We start from the raw sequence: 13,409 nt of genomic DNA, 5'->3' as shown, positions 1-13,409 counted from the left end.
GGCTAACATACAGAAACAAGTACTTCTGAAAGTCATAAAAGGGGAAATTTATTGACGTGTGAAACTGAAAACCAGTAAGTGCAGACATCAAACAAATATATTTATAAGACTGTTACTATTAAACTGCCACGGAAGCCAGTTGTTTACTTGTGTGAAATATCATCATATGATCTGCCACTTTAGAGCATTTACTCTGTCTCCTGTTGTTTGTGCATGTGCATGTGTGAGGAAAAGCGGAAGCGGGTGGAGGGAAGAGCAGGCCCAGTGCCAGAATCAAAGATAAGGAAAATACTGGGTGATAAATGTACAGTAGCTCTAGAGTACTGGTGCACAACTCTGATTCTGGAGGGCCAGTGTTCAGCCTGTTTTGGTAGTTTTCAAACTCAAACACACCCATGAAACCTGACAACAGGCAAGTTGAATTAAGTGTGTTTGAGCAAATAAACCACCCAACTCTGCTAGACACCGACCCTCCAGGACTGGAGTTATGCACCCCTGCTCTAGAGCCACACATTAAGTAGAGCCACATTTGCACATGCAGCACATCCCTAAAAAGCAGCCAACACAGAGTGATGTGTGCACACCCTCCTATGTTCATCTATAACATTTTTCTGTCTGGTGCACAAAAGTTTACTTTCACTTTGTTTTTGCCATCTGCCGCTACAGAGGTATGTATAAAAAGTAGAGGCTTTGGTGGAGCATGAAGATTAGATGGTGAACCCCTGACACCAGGCCTGAGGAAAAGCAGTTCAGATCTTACATGTGTATTTTTTTTCCGCTTTTTCAGCTCATACAGTGTTTTTTTAAAAAAATAGAAAATAAGTTTGTCGCTTAAAGAAAACATTAAGTGTCAATATTTTCTTCTGAGAATCGATTCTCAGAGGGAAACCTCATGATCGGAAGTATCGATACTTGAGTATCGATCCGCCCACCCGTAACATTTGACGCTTTTGCCGTATGAACCCTCGTAACGTTGGATGGGTCATCTGCTGCTGGAACATGCGCAAGATTACGCACACTGACGTAAACATACTGTACTGCTTTTAGCTTCACTGCTAAGTTCAGTCCGGGTGTTTGGCCGTTTTTACGGACCTGTGTGTGTCGTAGAGTTTGTTGAAGGGCCTCGGCGAGCTACTTATGATGCATTTAACCCGGGCGAGCAGAGTCGGTTAAAGGAGGAGGTGTAAATAAGGCGCCCTTAAACGCTCGAGTGCGTTTTAGCACACTAGCCGTTTTGGTGCGTCCCTGATTGAAATCCCGTCTTTGGGCTCCTCCTCTCGGCTCCTCCGTCCCCTCCCTGCCCCACCACGTCCTGTCACGTCTGGCTGCTGCCCCACCACCACCACTGCTCGCCTCCTTTCCAGTGTTACTGTCTACTTCCCCTCCTCGCCGGAGCTCCGAGCGTTGGACTACAAGGCAGAGAGACACGCACAGCCATGGCCGAAAACGCCGGCTTGGAAAACCACCGCATCAAGAGCTTTAAAAACAAGGGGCGAGATGTCGAGGTACGTGTTTTCGGAGGCATATTAAGCCACTGTTTTACCTTATTAAGGACCCGGCTCGGTTTGTACGCCTCTGGTGTCGATTTTGTTCCCGTTTTTATTCGGGTTGCATGTATGCAGGATTTGATATAAACCCTCAAGTCCGGAAAACCCTCCTCCACCACCAGCTGCCACCATCGCATGCGGAGCGGGCGCGGCCTAATAGTACAGAAAGGCCTTTTTAATCGCCTCTATGTCTTTAAACACTCACCTCTCGGCCACCTTACGTATTACTTTTAATTATAAGAAACCGACTATGAAGTATCTTTAAAGTGCGCTCATTTATCTGGCCCTCTTCCCTCGGCCTGGCTGCCTTCGAGGGCGAATTTAAGCTGGCTGAGCTGAATTAGCCCGCTAACGCTAGCTAACTTAGCAACCCAGCAGCCGGTTAGTTAGCTGTAACGATGGCAAGCTAACGTTAGTTAGTACGTCTTAACCGTCCTAACGCCGTGTGAAACGAGGCAGAAGTGTCTTATTGCTGTCCAACTAAAGCCAAACCTTTTGAGGATGAGGTTTTTAGAGTATATTTTGTTCTGAAACATTTACATGCGACGAAAGGAGGACTGACAGCGAGCATTTGCTTTTGTGCCGGCTAGCCGACTAAGCTAGCGTTAGCTGAATAACGTTAATCAAGCCGATTCGCCTTTCTTCACTAGTACCTCCATTTCTAGTACAGTTAGCGTGGCTTCATCAATGTCTTTTTGGTTTAAATGTAACGTTGATCGACAGTGGTATGGACTGTGAAGTGGCCAGCCTCTTAAAACACACTATTTGGAAGAACTTAATGGTTCAGTTGCTAACTTGGCTGTATTTCGCCAAACATGGGAAGTCGGTTCTTTTAGCAGACAGTGTTGGCTAAGCAGCCCTAGTAATTATGCTTGAGGAGGCCCGAGTCTGTTTCAGGTTTTATCCGTCTAGCAGCTTAAAAGTTATGGTAGGGGCAAGCAGGTCACAAGTCCTAACCATTTGGGGATCTGTTTGTATGATACAGGGGTTGTTTATGCTAGATGCTTCAGTAATCATACCGAAAATACACGTTCAAACGTTGCTAAGGCTGATCGTCGGTTCTGTAGGGAACGACAGTGTGTCGCAGAACACAAATTTATAGGCTGGACCCTCGGTGGTCTAGCACAGTGGCCTTCCTACGACGTAGTTACATGCAGTATTGCCCAACACAGGCTTGCTCTCGGAAGTGTGAATTATTCTAGCTAACCTACGTATTGCAGAACCCACTGCGAGCTCTATACTGTGTCAGTAAAATCAGCTATCCGTTTATAATCCAACTGAGAGATGACATTCGAGTTTGTTTAGTCTGGACATTCCTCATGCGAGCTCCAGTACGGTGTATCTGTGAGAGGTCAGCTGTCTTTTGCAGACCACTGCGCCCGTGGCCGGAGATGTTGGGTGAAGCAAGAAGAGCCATCGCCACTCGTTTCAGCTATTCCAGGAATTTAAAAGGAGTTTCATTCCAGAGTTCTTGCCCTGAGAACAGGCGGCTGAACACAGAGGCTGAGCTGGATTAAGACTAGAGGTTTTGGATGTGGCCAGAGGGGGGACCGTGGGATACTTTTGCTCACTGGATTTCTTGAACTCGGGGAGAGATACGGCTGTTGGATCTGATCAGCGTGTACTTAATCCACAAAATAGGCCTCACTCATAAGAGATAAGTGGCTCTGTGGTTAGCATTTTTTCTCAAGCTAGAATTTGGTCTTAGTGTTTTGTAGCCTGAACCTTATCCTAATGTTTTAAACTTTGAATGTAGAGCAAGTTACTCATGTTTCTTAAAGTAGTACTACAATGTCTGGATGGACTAATTAGAAAAAGAAGCAACGAATCTTGAGCGACATGGTGAAGTAATGGACAGTCTGCTCGTTCTAGATTTTCAGGCACTATGAGCTGTTTTTTAAACAGCCAGGTGAGCCAGCAAGCTCGTGCTTTTTTCGTCTTCATGCTTGAAGCTTTGAGAGCCTCGTTTTTCTACCGTAGTGCTGCATAATTTATTGTTTGTTAATCATTACTGATGCAAACAAGTGAACCAAATGTTTTTGGTCAAAATAATGCAAACCTGTCTCTAACCCTGTTAAATGAATGAGTTCTTAATCTAATGTGCTCAAAATATGTAGCAGCTTACTCACAGTACTGTCTTTTGTCCATATTGTGCAGGCCTTCCTCAAAGTCAGCCTTCATTCATATTTTGCACTAAGTATGCACATTTGTGACTGATAACATCCTTGCCCCACCCGCTCAAAGACCAAACCCAGCTTTTCAGTGTCAGTACTAAAATTGAGAGAATTGAGAGAGCGTCGTCATATTTAGCCCACATTTCCACTTTCTGTGCGTCATCCATTAATTGCTATTGAGGACGAGCAGTATTCTTTTCACAGGTTGCTCCGTTCATATTGCTGTGCTATGAGTAGCAAGAAGGATGTTAGCACATAGCCCTGCCCATTGGTGGAAACCCTAAACAAAAACCAAGCCTGGTGGAGGCCTAGGTTGTAGAGGAGCCTGAAGGTGCTTCAGGGTGGTTTAGGATCAGAGAAAAGCCGGGCTTGAGACCTGCCGGAAGTGGCTATAGAAAAGTGATGAGCCCTGGTGCAGCCTGGCACTCGCGGGCACTGTGAAGCTTTTTATGAGGTTTGCCTCCAGCACGTCAGGTGCACCAGCATGTCTTCACAAAGTATCAGCAGCCTATAACACACACACACACACACACACTCGCTCTCTCTCTCCCTCATACACACACATACTGTGTCATTATGTTGGACTCAGCAGTGCCAAGCTGTCAAATCACTAGAGGAGGCTTCAGGCCTCTGGCTCATGGAGTGTTTCCCCACTGCTTTTGCAAATGCATTAATCTCAAATTCGAAGTCATTATTAATGACCATTTGTAAACGTTGTTAGGAAGGGCACTATTTATTTTTATATATAGATATAGTTGATAATCTAGGTTATTTTGATGATAATTTGAATTTAAAAAAAATGACAAAACAGTACAGATGGACTTGACTGAACTGACTATGCACAAAAAAACACTTTTTGTGGAAAAATATTGAATTCAGAAACATTAAAGATTTCATAAAATAAATAAATACGTTCTGTGGCCAAAAAAATGCTTGTAAACAGGTTTGTGTCTGTCTAGCTCTGTTTCTCACAGTAGGAGACTGTATCATGCACGTTATTGATTTGTTGAATTGTAAATTTTATCCGCCTTTTTGTTTGTTTGTTTAATGAGTTTTCAGGGCAGCCCTAGTTGTTGTTCATCGCGAGGATGTGTTGCATAAATGGAAAAATGCTTCTTTGGAGGCCTAGGCTGCACTCAAGTGACCTCCCTTTGAGGCAAGCGGATGCTTCCTCCCTCTGCTTGTCCTCTTGACCCAGTGGTCTAAGTGACCAAGAATTATGTATGGATTTCCTAGTCAGTTGTAAGATATTTATGGGTTCCATACGGGTTGCATAACATAACAACAAAAAATTTAGAGTAGAAATAGCTTGCACCTGTACTCAAGTAAAAGTATTACTACATTGCAATAATGACTTGAATATAAGTAAAATAGTAAATGTACCAGGTCAAAAACCTATGCAAGTACTAAATTATAGAACTGCAATAAAACTACTTAGTTCATCACGCATTGAAAAAAAGTAACTACATGTTAATGACTAAAGCCCAGCTACAAGTTGATCCCTTTTCTCAGTATTATATTAGAGTAGATGTAAAAATATTTTCATTAGAGTGTACTTGGGGGATTACAAATCAAAATCTAACTTTTACTTAAGTACCAGTAACTAAGTAAATCTAACTGGTTACTACCCACTTTTGTAAAATAAAGTTTGATATCAAAATATTTTCCAAATAGCATGTTCTCACAGTATTTGGTAGTAATCAAGTTTTCTACACTAGAAGAATGTCTGACATACATGACATGGCTTGTTTTGACTGAACTGCTTTGGGCTGTTTTCATCTCTTAAAATTACACCAAAGGAAAAGTTACGCAGTGTATTTATGTCATTGTTTCTACAGGGACATCACTGTTTTATGGAAGAGGGTGTTATAGATATAATACTTGTTATATACAGTGCTACTGAAACTAAAATCAGTATTATGGAATCAGTGCCAGTACACTGACATAGACAATATATCACCCAGGCCTAACAAACATAAAGCTAGGAAACTTCTTAGTAAATACCAGCAGTGAAAACTGAACACCAAACATCAGTACCAGCTTTTCTGTTTCATTCATCAGGAGCATAAATAGTTTTGCAATGTGTTAGGAAAAAATTGTGAAGAAAGTGTTTATTGGTGACATTGGTACGATTAAAGTTAAAAAGGTCCCCCTCTTTCTCTCTCTTTCACTCCCTCAGTCCTTGTCCATGGCCTTTGGATTGCTCAAGTCCGTGGTGGGGCTCCACTGCTGTAACATGAACTAAGATGCCCAGTCATAAGACCAAACCTGATCTCTCCCCTCGTCCCCCTCGTCCCCCTACACATGTGGAATCTCCGCGTGTTCTGCTGCGGGTATATTTCCAGAGAGTCCCCCCCCTCCTCATACGCCCATCAAGCCTCCAACCACCCCCCATCCTCATTCCCTGTTGAGTTTAGTTTTCAGCCACTTCTTACTAACCAGCTTCCAAAAATCAACAGTTAGGAGAAACCTGCGCTCAGAGATCAGTCTTTAGGATTTATTTCCTGTGTTCCACAAAAAATTAGATTTTGATCCACGAGTTAGGGATGGGTATTATTGAAATACAGTCATATGCAAAAGTTTAATCACCTCTGTTCAATTTTTTTGTTGATTTTCTAAATGAAGATAAGTTAACATATTCTCTACGGAGGAAAAAACTCAAATATGACATTTTCTCCAAATTTTTGTGCACAATTCCTGTTTATTTAACATATTAGAAAAAATAACCCAATCTAAAATGTGCCCTAACTTTTGCACAGTCCACATTACATTGTTAAATTAAATTGTGCTTGTGAAAAGCGTTCCGGGACTGATACAAGGCTTTCTTTGGTATATATAGGAACCTGATGGTTAACAGTGAGTGATATGGCTAAAATCACAACACCTGAAGACATTTAGGATATTTCTTTTCTTTTTTTTTTAAGCTTAGCAAATATGTTTGAATGGACAAAATCTATAGAAAACCATAAGTAGGGCCTACAGTGTTTCGTTATTTTTAAAATTCTGTGTTCTCTGTAGAGAATGTGTTAACATATTTTCAAAATCAACAAAACATGTCATCTGACCAGTGGTGACCAAACTTTTGCATGCAGCTGTATCTCATGATAAACGTTTTAAAGCAGATTGAATGTATTGTTGGTACCTCTGCAGCATGTTGTATTGCCCACCCTCACAATGTGAGTGAATTTCTTCTCCCTTATGTTTGGAAAGCTTTACTTGAAGTCAACACACCAGAGACTGCTGTTTTGATACCGTTCTAAACCTGCATTTATTTTCCCCATTAGATCTGATTAAGTGGTTAGTAAGTAGAGTTGTCATGGGTTAGCTTGTCCTGTCAACAACACGACAATCCATGCTACATCAACTTACAGAAAACACTTCTTGATCAAGTGATGACACACTAGGTTTGTCCTTTCTGTCAGTTTGTGGTGCTGTCGATTGTATGGAGAGGTTCTGACTGAATCTGCTCAGCATGTGGTTAGTTAAATGGACCTCTCTCTGTACTGCTGAGTGACAGCTGGGGGTTTCTCCCATCACCATGGCTACCATGGCTGGTTGCCTCTTTGTTCTGTGGAGTGGCCAGACTGAGACTGCCATTCGTCTCTTCATTGTGGATGCACCATTACACCTCATTCATTATTAGGCAGTCTCTCCTTAGGCTGGGCTTATCCTCATAAAAGACCATCAGAGGGATCAAGGTTGGTCCCGTTTAGGGATGCACTGATATGGGAATTGTGGGCCGATGCCTATATCCGATATTTTTCATGCACATATCTGCTGATACCGATGCATAAACATTTATAAAAATGTAAAAACTGGGACTAAATTTACCTGGAGTAGCACTGAATGGAGAAATGTTCTGTTTATTTCTGTAGGGTTACATATGCAGTAATATTAATAAAATGCAGACGTTTTAGCTGAACCATTAGCTGCTGATTCAGATACAATTCTGACATAATCGTGCATCGTTAGTTCCATTAGTTGAGACGAAGAAAGGAGTTGAACTGGTTTAGGACCAGTTGATGGACGTTTTTCTTAGACAGAATTTTTTTTTAAAGCACCAGCCATTGCAGGTTAAATCAGGGTACTAGTGCAGAGCACATAGCCTGGGTTTTAGGGCTAAGACAGTGTGTCTGTGCTTGGTTGGCTCACATTACTTGCATTGTAAAATGACTTCCGCTCGTACAACATAAAATAATTTGACAGTCACACATTAGAAGTGGATATCAGCTGATTTTGTGCACACTTACCTAAAGTGCTGTATTGATTTTGATCAAGATAGGTTTGTATCTTTTTCTAAGTGAAGAGTTGTTGACTTTTGCTGTTCCTTCTCTTCATCTCTTTCAGACTATGCGAAGACATCGTAACGAAGTAACAGTTGAACTGAGAAAGGTAAGTGAGATGTTCAGTTTCAACAAGTATTATTTGCCATGTATAATGACCACCATGGAGATGGAGGGCAGAGGATGGGCTAGTTTATCAAGGACTAGATAACATTTGGCCGATCATATCTTTATCAAACAGAACTTGTAAACCGGGAGCTCTGTTTGATTCTTGTTGACTCATGACTCTTAATGCAAATAAAGCATTTTATGGTCCTCTCTTAATGCTGTAATAGCAGTGACTCAGTAACAGGGGCGGGTGATAGGGTGGTGGTGTCCTGATAAATTATGTCACAGTATGCTTTTTACAGGGTGCCCAGATTATTGTCAGTATTAGAAGAACCCTAGCTAAGTGCTTGATCTATTAAGAAAAGATTTAAGATATTTTAAAAGTGGAATGTAATTAAATAGAGTTTGTGTCGGCACCGGTACCTGGTTTCGGACGATACTCAAGGATCAGGTATCGGTATCAGAAAGGGAAAAAGTGGTATCGGTCTATCCCTGTATATAGCATTAAATACTCAGGTACTATGAGACATTGTTGGCAAATCACTGAGCACAGCTACTCTTAACCAGTCTGTAATACCATATTTCAGATTCTAGAGAGACTGTAAAACTAATATTATTTAGCAATTTAGGGTGAGTGCAGATGGCTGGTATATTTATGATTTTATGACTGTTTTACAGACATTTTATGCACGTAAAACATTTTCCTGTGCATTTTTTTTTATCATCCCCTGGATGACCGCACGGCATTTGTTGGAGCTCTGCGCAATAGTGTTAATTTACTGGTGTATCAGGAAAATGTTCACAAGTAGAGATGAGCAATATGGCAAAAATGTGACACCACAAGGCGTTTTCACGATGCACAACACACAACAATATTGACACAGAGATGCAGCGTACCAGTATTTTGCAAGTTAAAAAAATACTATCAAAAATAGAGTAAAATGATTTTTATTCATTTCACATACTGCACTGTACTAAATCAACCAACCAAACAGTACTAATTATGCTCTCTTTACATTGAAACACACAGTTGGTCAGTGTTCTGATAATATCCACAATATACTCAGAAAAGTGTATTCTGACAGTTGATCAGGATAACAGTAAAGTATTGGCCACCGCTGCTCTCCTGTATCATAAAATATTTTTGCCATATTGCCCATAACTCATTCTTTTTTTTTTAGCCATAATCCCTTGTAGACGCTTACTTTCTATCTCTCACCTGAATCTACTACATACTTTATCAAGTAATGTAGAATTTCGCTCACCTTGACTAGCCTTTTTATTATTTTTTCATTTATAATTCATAATTCAGTTCATATTGACTCTGTTACCTCTTGTTAGCGATGTGAGTTTCATTGATCAGTTAAATTAAACATGTGCATTGACATCTAAAGCCCATAGTCTTACTAACAATTTCTTATCATGAGACGCTGAAGCTGTTCAAAATTTGTGATGCAATGCAGCTGCAGCTGAGTGGAGGCGTGTGTGTGCGCGTTTGCATATGTGTGTGTGTGTGTGTGTGTGTGTGTGTGTGTGTGCGCGCGCGCGCGTACGGGTGGGTGGGTGGAATACTGCAAGGAATAGAGGAGAGGCCACAGAGGAAGCTTTAATCTGAGTATGTTGTTCTCTGGGCTCTGATACACTCAACAATACAATGGGGCAAAATAAAACCATGTGTGTTGTTGTGGATAATGTCTGTGCACTTTTAATCTAGTTCTCAGAGGAGTTTCAAGCACTTCACACATTACAATAGACTCAAGACAATCACATAGCCGGTGTGAACCTCATAGGATGGTTCTCAGCAGTCTTTAAGCCAGTGGTTCTTAAAATGGTCCTCAGGGACCCCCAGACAGTCCACATTTGCTCTATTCCTACGTGGTGGGGATTAGAGAGGGAGACAAAATGTGGACCATCTGGGGGTCCCTGAGGACCAGTTTGACAATTATTGCTTCATGCACAGACCACTGATGTTAGTTCTTCAAGCTTAAGGCATTAGGTACAACACATTTAGTGAGGTGGTGGAACACCTAATTTATAAAACTAGATGAGTTTTTTGGGTCTGAGGAAGAGAAAAGACAGTGACCGAGCAAGAGAACCAGGCAAGAGTAAATCTCAGACTGGCTTTTACTCATTGGCAAGAGCTAAAAGAGATAAAAGGATGCAAGACAGTCTCATGGCTAACTGGAAAACAGTGAAAATCCAATAGGAGAGTTTACATCCTTCCTATATTATTTACGACAGATAAATAATAACCTGTAACATTATCTGTGTCATCCCTGTCTTACGAAGTTTTGTAGTTTTTCACAAGACTAACTAGCTAGCAGTGAATGAAAGCTAGTGGAGATTCATACTTGCTATGACTACATAAAAAGTAGCGGTGAATCGTTCTGAGTAGCAATGTGTAAAAGCTAATGGAGATTCATAAAGGCTAGCAGTGTATGAAAGCTAGAGGTTCAAATTTTTTGACCAACCCCTGTTGGCTTTCATTCATAATTAACAGCATTAGCTTTCTAGCATGAAGTGTTTTGTTAGGTTGGTTTGGAAATGTGTGATTATTGACATTCATGGCTGGACCCTTGTGTGCTTTAGGATCCTTCGGTATGACCACCCTCTGCCGCCGCCGCCACACACACACACACACACTCTTTTGCCAGCTGGTTTTCCTCTTGCTGTTTTACGTCACAATCCCCTTTTCCCTTCTAGTCTCCATATTGTGTGATGATGCTGTTCGAAGCACTGATTTAAGACCGATTTAAAACTCCAACAATGGTGACCTTTGACCCTTGTCCCTTGTGACTGCTTGCTACTCTGTCATTCCAGCGCTGTGTCATGTGCTTCTCATTTTGGAGCGCATGATGGATGCTGGAGCCCTCAACCCAGTGCCAAGGAAAGCTGGCATTACACAGTGGGAGTGGGAGAGAGATTGAAACTGATCTACTGAGAGAGAATAAGACAGAAAGGGCCTCAGTAGGGGTCGGCAATATGGCAAAAATATATTACTTTAAAACGTTAAGATACCAAGTGTGTATCTCAGTGTTTAGTTTCAACAGACAATATAGAACCTGTAGTGCTGCATATAACAATGCTATAATAAAAAAAAATAATCCTGTAACTACATTAGTGTGTGTGTGTGTGTGTGTGTGTGTGTGTGTGTATATATATATACACACACACAAACACACACACACACACACACACATATATAATATACACATATATATTTTCAGTGTTTTGCAAACTGCACTGAATCCAATTAAACAGGACGTATTTATGTTCATTTTGTACTGAAACATAGTTTGTCAGTGTTCTTTAAGTACTGACAACATCCATCATGATAATGATAAAATGTTGTCTTATTGGCCACGAATACGCCTCAATGTCAAAAAGTCCTCATGGACTAACTTTGATATAAAAGCCATCTTGGTTAGGTTTCCCTTAATGGAGAGCAGTACTGACCTGGATGAAAATGGTAAAATGTTATGTATCATGAAGGGGATGTGGCAGGATGTGTGATAGAGCAAAAACTATAGCATCACAGTATTTGAAGATATTTTCACAGATCATATGCATCAGGAAATTACATTTTTCTAAGTTTGTGAAGTTGAGATGAACAAAAGTGCACCAGCAGAAAAGTGGTCCCCAAGTAATTAAAAATGGCATGATGGTATGATTAGCTGTTAGCTATTTGTCCCTGTGGGGTTTATGCAGTTACTATACTAGTTAGTTTACTAGTACTATACACTGTTCATTTTCGCCACCACACAAACTCTATTACTTCTTTGCCTGACAGCCACCAAAACTACATGTCCTCACTCAGGGCAGGTCCTCTGCGTGCTGTGTTTTTTTTGTTTTTTTCATCCCTCATTCCTCACATGGACTTAGTATAGTAGCTAACACTTGGCAACTCCCTATGAACACCTAAATACAGACCCCATACACCATGGCAACTGCCTAGCAGTAATTTAGCAACAGCATAGCAACTGCCTAGCAACACCTTAGCAACCACCTGGAATATCATATTAACCGCTGTGCAACCTCTTTGAGTTTCTCTCAGGACATGCACGTTTCTATGTACACGTGCAGTTGTAATTTGTCATGATGCTGATAACCTATCAAGATATTACCAACCCTCTGAGGGTTATATTTGTCAGATTTCTCAGAGTAGAGGTGTTGATCTAGGATCATTTGTTGAATTTCATGCCCCATATAGGCTAATATAATTAGAAATACTAGTTGTAGATTAGTACACTTACTCTGAAATGCTTGCTGTCATTCTTTGTTGGTGTGATTGACAGCTTTTGAAGTATGCTGAATATTCAATAAACTAGATTTTCATAAACTGCCTGTACTTGCATCAGCCTTACCAGCAGGCACTAGCATGGCCAGCGGTGCTTGTTTGCACTTTTCCCTTTCGGTAGAGTTCCCCAATCGTTTTCATTGAATTTCATTCATTGTTAGCATCACTGGCATTCTTTTTGTTAAGTTTTGTAGACTGAACTGCTTAAGAAGCTGTAAGTTGGCATGTTTATATTATACAGCCCCGTCGTCTTGGAAGTCAATAGTGGCTAGTCTCATGCCTCTTTCAGACACAGGTCTTCCCACATACATGTGCAGGTAGCCCAGACTCTTTCAGGCTGCCTGCTGCACTGGAGGAAACAAGAATATTGACCCATGCGTTGTCTTGCAGGGAATCTGTTCAATACCTTTATTTTTCTCCTTTAATGCCACTGAGGTTGTTCAGTGAAAAATAAGACATCGTTCAATAGACAAGAAGAGGGAATCAGACCACTTCTTAGATATTTATCCTTTATTAGGCTTTGGTTTGGCTGTAAAGTGCTGCTGTTCAACATGTAGCAAGTTCCTGAAAACTAGTGAATGATCCAGGACAGAATGTCCAGCTGTCATAACTTTATAGTTAAAACGTTGGCTTCTGTGGTCATATTACGTTACGAGTGGAGCAGCTCTTTTCTCATAAAACTGCTAATACTTGTGCTGCTCGAAATGTTACAAGTCAACCAGTTTTATCAGGTATATTTAATATGAATGAATAACTTTTTGCCTATTCTAACCATATGAATATTGATCTAACATTGCCAACAAAAAACTTCGAGGATGCATCCTACTGAGTTGGCTAACTCATGGTTAGCGTATTAGCAATCCATATGTTCTTAGTAATGTTAATAATTTGCATGTAAATACTTAAAGAAAATATTTGTGTAGCCCTGATCAATATTGATAATTCAATATTGTTTTCCAAATACAACACAGTATCACAGTGTTAGATGATCTTTAAGTTA

At 40.7% G+C, this 13,409-nt stretch overlaps 1 protein-coding gene across 1 annotated transcript in view; it reads left to right on the top strand.

Moving 5' to 3' along the window:
* Window positions 1–1,059: 1,059 nt before the first annotated feature.
* kpna3 (karyopherin alpha 3 (importin alpha 4)) overlaps window positions 1,060–13,409 on the top strand; it is a 32,698-nt gene continuing 20,348 nt past the window's right edge. Inside the window, exons 1-2 of the mRNA XM_036563439.1 lie at window positions 1,060–1,505; window positions 8,069–8,113. Of these exons, the coding sequence (XP_036419332.1) occupies window positions 1,437–1,505; window positions 8,069–8,113 (114 nt within the window). The 5' untranslated portion in view covers window positions 1,060–1,436. The remainder of the gene's footprint in view (window positions 1,506–8,068; window positions 8,114–13,409) is intronic.

Source organism: Colossoma macropomum, unplaced genomic scaffold, assembly GCF_904425465.1.
Source record: "Colossoma macropomum unplaced genomic scaffold, Colossoma_macropomum, whole genome shotgun sequence".
Lineage (NCBI taxonomy): Eukaryota > Metazoa > Chordata > Actinopteri > Characiformes > Serrasalmidae > Colossoma > Colossoma macropomum.
The sequence above is the reverse complement of the archived record's forward strand: the minus strand, read 5'-3'. Positions and strand labels throughout refer to the sequence as shown.